Source organism: Seriola lalandi, unplaced genomic scaffold (genome assembly GCF_002814215.2).
Source record: "Seriola lalandi dorsalis isolate HSWRI2012SDOR001 ecotype SW California unplaced genomic scaffold, Sedor1 jcf7180002054773, whole genome shotgun sequence".
In the NCBI taxonomy this organism is placed as follows: domain Eukaryota; kingdom Metazoa; phylum Chordata; class Actinopteri; order Carangiformes; family Carangidae; genus Seriola; species Seriola lalandi.
In genome coordinates, this window is record NW_019525326.1 from 1 (window position 1) to 8,497 (window position 8,497).

Genomic DNA, 8,497 nt, shown 5'->3' on the forward strand with positions numbered 1-8,497 from the left:
CGGTGAAAACAATACTCCTGCTGTTGCGGCTGGTAATTATGATTTACCTGCATTTAAAATAAAAATGTATGACACTTAACTAAGAGATGTATTTTAACTATTAAATACTGTATATTCACAAAGGTAACGATGACTCCTGTTTCCTTGTTTCCTTTATTTAACCCTGAGACTTGAGTTCACAGAACACGTCATGTAGGATACAACAAAAGTGCAAACGACCACCTTAAGTTTTATTCATGTAACCCCAGTAAACCCCAAATATTCTCTGAAATAAAGGCAACGCAGTTTGAGCTCGATCTATAAATCTAGGATCTATAAATAATTCAGAACACGACGTCTGAAAGTTTAGGAAATATGTGCAGAGACGCTGTGGGTCAATGTTCAGGCACATGGATCAGAATTTAGAAATGCTTTTAGAAGCAATAATGTACAATACTACATTATGTGTCCTGTAAAGTTCAGTAACCATAGAGACCCAGAAATCCCTCTTTAACGTTGGTAATGACAGTTTTGTGTGCAGCACATAGTTTGTTCATTGATGCAGCTTTTTAAAAAACCTCCCACCTAAATATGAATATGCCAAAAGTTTCGGGGTAAAAATAACCAGTAAAATGTTACATACAAGTTTTAAAGAGAGCGGCCTTTCAAAATGTTAAAGTACGACTTCCCATTGGCTAAAATCTAAACCCTGAAACAAACTCCTCCCCCTCATATCACTGTAAGAAGAGGTATGTAGTGTTGGAAAGGTGCATTTACCCACTGACTTCATGTTCAACTACATTTAGAGACAGAAAGTTTTCTTGAAAAAAATAAAGATCATTGTAACTTTGGTTCGATAAAACAAAATCAACAAGTAAATAAAAGAAATATGAAACCTTACAAATGTTTAGATGTAAACACGAGCCTAAGTGGTTTGATATATAAGCCATAAATAGAGCTGAAACAGTTGATTAATTGATTAGTAGAAAAAAAAGTGATCAATTAAGATTTTGATCAGTGATTAATCGTTTCAGTTTAACATTCACTTGCTTTCTCTGTTTTTTCCACGTCTTACTGTCACGACTTCTTTGGGCTTTTCTGACGACCTGACTAAGAAACTTTGGGCTCCTGTTACAGACCAGAAGATGAATCGATCAATCAAAAGCATAACTGACGGAGGAAATGACTGTTGCAGTCTTACATGAGATGAGGATGAACAGTTTTAGCCTTCTTGACCAAAATCTTCAGTAAACTTCTTCAGATTGTCCAGGTCCTGCTCGTTCACCGTGGGCTTGGTGCTCGTCAGCGACCTCTGCATGTCCGCCTGTAGGGAGGGAGACGTCCTGATCACTGCGCTCATCTGTGCTTATTAATAACACTCATCCACATATGACGAATTAAAACGAGTCTTTTCTCACCATGGACACGACCGGCTCCAGAAGTTTGTCCCCAGGAACCTCCATCCACGTCATCGCTACGGCGTTGGGATCTCCAGGCGAGCATGGAGTCAGGAGGTCTTCCACCACAACGCCCGGGTTGTTCCAAGTTGAACCCCGAACCTAAACGTGTGTGTGTGTGTGTGTGTGTGTGTGTGGAAGCAGAAACACAGAACACTTATAGTAAACACACTGTTAACTGGGTGAGTCAGACAGACGAGTTCAGCACGAGAAGAAAATACTTTTAAAATTCATATTTTTCAAATGATGTGTGTTTAATGTCTCCCAGTGTTCCTGCAGTTCCACTTATATTAGAGTCCAGATTCAGTGTATGGTTTATATTAAAGTACAGTATCATTGACAGGTACAAATATTCATAGGTGAACCTGCAGCAGAAACAAGCTGTAAAACAAGAGAAGCTGAGACTGAACCTAAACTGTGACGTTACAGGCTGTAAAACTAAAAGCTGGACGGTCGGATGAAAGTGGCACCAACTTAAAACAATCCGATTTATTTTGGAGCCACATGTTCCAGCTGGATTCCCGCAGGGTTTGAGGACAGGTAGGAGAACAAGCCCAGGTGTTCTTACCTTCTTGAAGTGAGTGGCTGACTGAACCCTCCTGACCGGCTGCATGAGGGCGTCCCTGACGATGATGCTGATGTCAGCCCCAGAGTAGCCCTCTGTCTTCTTGCCCAGAGTGGTGAAGTCTGCCTCCGTCAGGTCGTTGGGGGTGGAGCCCAGGTGCAGCTTGAACATGAAGGAGCGGGCGTGCTCCTCAGGCAGAGGGATGTAGATCCGCTTTTCAAACCTAAGACACAGACAAAAGATTCAATCAGCTCATATTTCAAATCTGGACTAACACAGTTCTGGACCTCACCTGACAGGTGAGTAGGCAGGGATCATTTCTATATAAGTCAAACTAACCTCCTCCTGATGGCGGAGTCCAGTGTCCACGGTATATTTGTGGCTCCCAGCACCAGGATTCCCTCATTATCATTTCCAACACCTGAGAGGAGGATGACATATGAACACTTATAAACAGAGTCCAGCCTCTCTGATCTGATCTGAGCTCAGACGGTCCGGTGTCTCTCCTCGCTCACCCTGCATCTGAACCAGGAACTCCGTCTTGATCCTGCGCGCCGCCTCGCTCTCGTTCTCGCTCCTGGAGCCGCAGAGGGAGTCGATCTCGTCGATGAAGATGATGGATGGCTTGTGTTCTCGAGCCAGAGAGAACAGGTTCTTCACCAACCTGGGGAGAGACAGAGGAGGAGAAGTGAGAGGGGTTTCATATTTCCATCACGTCATCATCGTGTAGGAGAGCACCTCACTTTTCACTCTCCCCCAACCACTTGGACACGAGATCGGAGGAGGAGATGGAGAAGAAGGTGGAGTTGTTGGCTTCAGTGGCCACCGCCTTGGCCAGGTAGGACTTCCCTGTTCCTGGGGGGCCGAAGAGAAGGATCCCCCGCCAAGGAGTCCGCTTTCCTACACAAGCAGTTGTTGTATCATTAAATCCTGTTCACATCAACACACATCAGGAGCTTAACAGCTGCAGGTTCACACACCTGTGAACAGGTGAGGGAATTTGATGGGCAGGATGACGGCTTCCTTTAACGCCTCTTTGGCTCCTTCAAGTCCGGCGACATCGTCCCACTTGATGTTTGGCTTTTCCATGACAATGGCACCTGTGAGGGAGGGGCGGGACAAACACTTTAAAGACTGAAAATGACTCTGAAGTTAGAGCGTCTAACTGTGACGCCTTGTTCACCTGCTGCATCTCTAATGAAACACTGCGTCATTCACCTGAGAGTTGGTTTTGGAACTTCTTCTTCTCTTTGTCCTCCCCTTCATCACTTTCACTCCTGACGTTAAATAAAAACAGATCACATCATGTTTATTCACACTTTGCTTTTCCACCTTATGAGACGTCCCAGAGCTTCCTCCATGTCTCCTAAAGAAGAAAAGCTCCACCCATCTTGTGTGCCCCAGGTTTGATTTTATATATATATATATATATATTGTGATGTCTCTCTTGTTTTTTGTATATTTATTTTTATATATATATATTTTTCTCTTCCTTGTATGTGCATACAGTATAAACAGTACATGTAGAATGTATAACCAATCATAAATCACTGCCAATGACTGATAGACACTCCCACCAGGGATGAACTGTCACCCACCCTGACACAAGGTGGGTGGAGCTATTTAAGTATTAATGGTTGTAATAACTGTTTAAAACACGTCTGACGAAGGTCGAGAGACCGAAACGTTTGAATGATCAATAAGTTGTGACGCTGAGCGAGAACAGTGTGTGAGATACTTTCCAACACACCTGCACCGGAGACAGGTGGATGTGCCAATACCTTCATCAAAGTATTAATTATAGGGAAAATGGAGGCAGTGCTCAAAATACTTTTGGTTAAACAATTTACTGAAACAAACCTCAACAAATCTGAAGTCTAATAAAATAATAAATGAATCAAATGACTGATGTTTGTGGGTTTAAAGCTTTAAAGCACTAGTAGAGCCACAGAGCAGTGCAGCTATCAGTGGAACCACATCTCGTTGTTCCTTCTTGTGCATGTGACACACATTTCACAAAGTCAGAGAAGAAGACTGCAAGGTAGTTAGCATGGACGTAAACAATGCAGCTTTCAAAATGTTAAAGTTTCACTGGCTCCTCATGAGCCTGGATTTAAACAAGTGCTGAAGAGAGTCACAACAGAACAAAACCTGGGACTCATCACAGGTTCCTACTGATCAGTCTCACCCTTTGTCCTCAGACTGGGACTCTTTGACGGGTTTGGCTGGAGGACTCTTCTCCTTCTTCCTCAGATATTCCTTCAGCTGCTCGGCTCTGTCCAGGTAGTCGGCGCACTTATCCCTGATGCTCTGCTTCGCTCTCTCGCCCTGGGCCTCATCTGCAGCGACAACACAGCAATTAACTTTAATGTGTGACTGTGTGGACGTCTGCTCCTGAACCTGCAGCAGTGCAAAGACCAACAGCTTCAGAACTGCTCACAACGGCGTTCAAGAATAAAACATGACATGTTGCTTTGGCCAAAAATAAAGATGGAGACGCGTGGGGTGTTTCCTGCTGCAGGAGCTTTTCAAACTGTGTAAAGCAACTGCAATAATGACTCATTTATAGATGAATGCAGACTGATTTACGCCACTACTGGCTGCAGAGTGATTACATGATGGTTTCTTTACATTTTAGGAATTATTTTTGCATTATTGCTGCACGTTTGCTGCGTCTATAGTTTTCTTTTAATGATAAAAATCACCAGAGTGAGAGCAGGAAACAGATGTGGTTCTGCGACCTCTATCTCACCCTGCACCCGCCCTGCGCTCGGCACAGATAAAGTCAATTTCCAGGTTGAGAAATGAACAAAACTCAGGCTGGTCGCTGCTCCAGCATGAAAGTACGACCCTAAGAGACTTAGATCATGGAGGTAGTGAAGTGTAAACACTGGTAGGAGTCATAAGTCGGGTTCCTCACACTTGACAACGTGAAGGAAGTACTGTATTGCATGCTGATAACATCGGAGGGCCTCCTCGTAGTTTTTGGCTTTGTCTTCCTCTGCAGCTTTGTTGGCCAGATCTATCGCTTTCTGTGAACAACAGACAAGACGGAGGAGAAGAATTCAGGGTTGATTATTTACACATGTTGGTAATCCATTAAATAATACTCACTAATGATCAAAACGATTAGTACAACTTGTAAACAATTATAAAAGGTGCCTCAGCTCATTTACTGAAGTAAAATATCTACCACAGTATAAGTTATCCATCATAAGTAAAAGTCCTGCTTATAAAAGTATCATCAAAAGTAAAAGTATTCTGCAGAAAGATATTTATTACTATATCAAATCAAATCATATATTACATTATCAGTGGTTTTATGGTAGTTATATGCATCATTATTAACAATCATGATATGAATGTTATGTACAGGTCGGTGCTTTAACTAGGGGTCAGGCCTCTTCCAAAAGGTCACAGGAAAGATGTGAGGGGTCGTGAGATGATCATATTATATTGTGAAGTATTCTGGAGTTTTCTCTAATCGCCGTTTTATTATTACTATTGGACACGTTACTTCAGTGAACCCACCTGAGGAGTTCAGAGAGGTAAATCAGTCTTTGCTGGAGCTGCTCAGACTCTCAAATATGACAGAGGCGCCTCAGATACACCCTGTTTTTTTCTAGGAGGTTTACATAATCTATAAATCTACCATTCACAAATAAATACAAACGTATGTTTATGTATCTAGGCTTACTTTGTAAACACGTGTTATGTAAATATACCTCCATCACAAAGTTCAAACAGTCTGAATGAGAAGATAGACATGTTTAAAATGAATATGAAATTAAAAAGAAAAAGATATATCAGCATATAGAATCATCATATTTCATATGTTATAAATGTACATCTTCTTATATCTACAGGATATATATATATATATATATATATATATTAGATATAAGGACATACATGTGATATACATTTCGTCATTAAGTTTCTGTGCGGACCGGAAACCAGGAACTAAAGCTGACAGATAATTTTAGCAGCTGAAGTTCAGTCTGAACAAATACTCATGTACATCAAACTTTTACTGCGCTACAGGAACTGAGTAAATGTCCTCAGTTACTTTCCACAACTTTAAAAAGGTTAAACAACAACAACAAGAGATTTTTCACAACCTGGCAACCCCCCGAATATTGTTCTTATTATTAGTCGATTAACTGATCCATAAAGCGCGATTCAATAACCGTTAAGAAAAACAATTAGCTATTAATCGAAACCCCTATAAAGAGGTTTAAATGTACGTAGTTTTTAGTTTGATTTAAAATGATCGGATCTTATGTAACAGCAGCTTTGTCAAAGTCTGTCACTCACCTGTAAGTTACCTCCGGCCATCAGCTCTGGTAACGTCGGTCCAACGTCGGTCCAACGTCGGTCTGCCGCTCAAAATAAAACTATTTAAACAAACTGTCTCTCGTCGTTTTCCTGTCACTTGTTATTTATATTTCATTTTGCGAGAACGTCAGTCGAAAAACATCCTAAACGTTTGTTTCTCTTCCGCTTCAGGAAAAAAAGTTGACTTCCGCGTTGGTCACGTGACAGTGTTATTGTCTTCTTCTTCTGTATTTTCACTCAAACTAAAGTGAAGCTTTTTAAAACAAGTGAAATAATTCAGGTGGAACTACGTGGATGGAAATGTTTAGAATTAATTCTTTTACTTTAAAGAAAGAACCGGAAATAAATTCAACCAAGCTACAGGTGAGTTACACCTGAGTTATAGCCTACAGGTGTACATCTAACAATACTGACCTCTAGTGAGTATTAGTGGGAACTAAATAATAGTGTTTTTATAATATATATCATTGTTTTTCTGTTGTATTTGCATATTTTAGATAATATTCTTCTGTGACCTTTCAAAATAAAACAATCCTCATCCATCAAATAAATGCACGCTGCCACTCCTGCGTTAATTAACAAATTTACACTTTATTACATTTATTAAAAAGGCAAATAAATAGTGTGCAAAATATCTAGAAATCTTACAACACCGGGGGGGTGAAGAAAAATAAAAGCATATACTGTGGAACACCAGCTTAAAGGAGACGATGCAGGTGGAGGACAGATGCAGTTTGGTCGCACATTGTGTTGCTGAGTATTTAGTCCAGGTTTATTCAACATATGACAGCAATCAAAAGCAAGCACCATGTACAGAACATGTGGTTGAGTAGATTCGACAGTGTGTTGTTGCTTTATTTTCCCCTCACGTCAGTGCGGTACAGGCAGGCAGGAGGACGGGGGTCCGGGTTTGTCATCAGCTGTCTCCATTCAAGAGTTTTAGATGTAAAACTTTGAGGATGCGATCGCTCTTTGTAAGATCTGCAGGGAGTTCATTACTCTGCAAAACACACACAAGAAAAATCAAATGAGCTGAACTTTCTTCTTTTCTTGTTTCTTTATGAGCCGTCAGATCTAAAATACGTCTCACCTTGTTGGGGAGGGCGGGGTCTGCGTTGGCCCCGAGCAGCAGCTGAACAGTTCGCTGATCTCCGCCCATAACAGCAGCGTGGAGGGCAGTGGAGCCGTTCTGGAGACAATAAACATATGTATTCACAATGCTACTGGAGAGGTGGTGTATTCTCCACTCACTGCTAAATATAAATCTGCTCTTTATCCTGCACTGAAGATGTTGTGATTGTGATATGAGTCACGATTTCAGTAGGAATGGTCGTTTTCACTGAAAAATAAATATAAAAATGATGATGATGATGAGATTGTTGTTGTTCTTGTACCAAACAAACATGTTCCTTTACGTCTGGAGAGTATGATCTGAAGGCTGAGGCGTCTCTGTAGCACCACAACGCTTCATTTATGGTCTGTTGTGACACATTTTACATTTTGTGACAGTGTGCTTTACCTTGAGAAGGCCGAGTGAAGGAGAAAACTTGAGGAGCTCCTCGATGACGCTGTTGTGTCCCTTTAAAGCCGCTTTGAATAACGCCGTGGATCCATCCTCAAGACACAGAAACATTGCAATTATTCTTAAATAATCTCCACTCAAGTTCCACTTACTGGCTTCCTATATAGCTTTCCCCATGGTCTTCATTCAGCTATTAAGTTTCCTCACTTGTCAACGGTAGATGGTCAAACACATCTACATTTCTCATCCAGCTTTTAAAGCAACACTAAAGTTATAATCTGTAACTTTTCCACATTGAAATGACTAGACATATGTTCTATATGTTCTGAGTTGTGTTCTTCGTCTCTCTGTACATACGGTGCGTTTAAGTCCTTAAACTTGCATTGACTGATTTTTTTAGCCACTTAAAAAACTGCAGAAACAAGAAATAAACATATTTTGTCGAACAGCTGCAGAACTGCACACAGATGTGTGTAGTAATACGGTCGTTCAACGATTGAGAAAATGTAGTTCCAAAGGAAAGGGCTGTTTGATAAAGTGCAGGGAATATTGTCAATAAAGTTTGCAGTTCAACTGACACTGTTTTTTTTCAGTCGGCATTTGTGTCTAAAACACGTTTTTGTGCTTCTGCTTCTC

The 8,497-nt window shown here is 41.0% G+C and overlaps 2 protein-coding genes across 2 annotated transcripts in view; both read right to left on the reverse strand.

Moving 5' to 3' along the window:
• Positions 1-139: 139 nt before the first annotated feature.
• On the reverse strand, positions 140-6,521 carry LOC111669109 (vacuolar protein sorting-associated protein 4B-like). The gene is made up of 11 exons (XM_023425334.2): positions 6,319-6,521; positions 4,922-5,033; positions 4,190-4,340; positions 3,220-3,278; positions 2,982-3,101; positions 2,745-2,901; positions 2,517-2,665; positions 2,341-2,422; positions 2,005-2,224; positions 1,398-1,538; positions 140-1,303 (listed from the first exon to the last, which is right to left on the reverse strand). The coding sequence occupies exons 1-11, from the start codon at positions 6,337-6,339 to the stop codon at positions 1,202-1,204; spliced, it is 1,314 nt and encodes a 437-aa protein (XP_023281102.1). The 5' UTR covers positions 6,340-6,521; the 3' UTR covers positions 140-1,201.
• Positions 6,522-6,910: 389 nt separating this feature from the next.
• Positions 6,911-8,497, reverse strand: part of ankrd29 (ankyrin repeat domain 29) — a 4,971-nt gene continuing 3,384 nt past the window's right edge. The window contains exons 5-7 of the mRNA XM_023425336.2: positions 7,859-8,020; positions 7,430-7,528; positions 6,911-7,339 (exon numbers count right to left, since the gene is read on the reverse strand). Coding sequence (XP_023281104.1) covers positions 7,256-7,339; positions 7,430-7,528; positions 7,859-8,020 — 345 coding nt within the window. The 3' untranslated portion in view covers positions 6,911-7,255. The remainder of the gene's footprint in view (positions 7,340-7,429; positions 7,529-7,858; positions 8,021-8,497) is intronic.

Excerpts from the sequence above, each read along its gene's own strand:
- LOC111669109 (XM_023425334.2), bottom strand. The coding sequence starts at position 6,339 with ATGGCCGGAGGTAACTTACAG. Across the intron at positions 3,102-3,219 it reads GTTCCAAAACCAACTCTCAG|GTGCCATTGTCATGGAAAAG; the intron begins GTGAATGACGCA and ends CCTCCCTCACAG. Across the intron at positions 1,539-2,004 it reads CAGCCACTCACTTCAAGAAG|GTTCGGGGTTCAACTTGGAA; the intron begins GTAAGAACACCT and ends ACACACGTTTAG.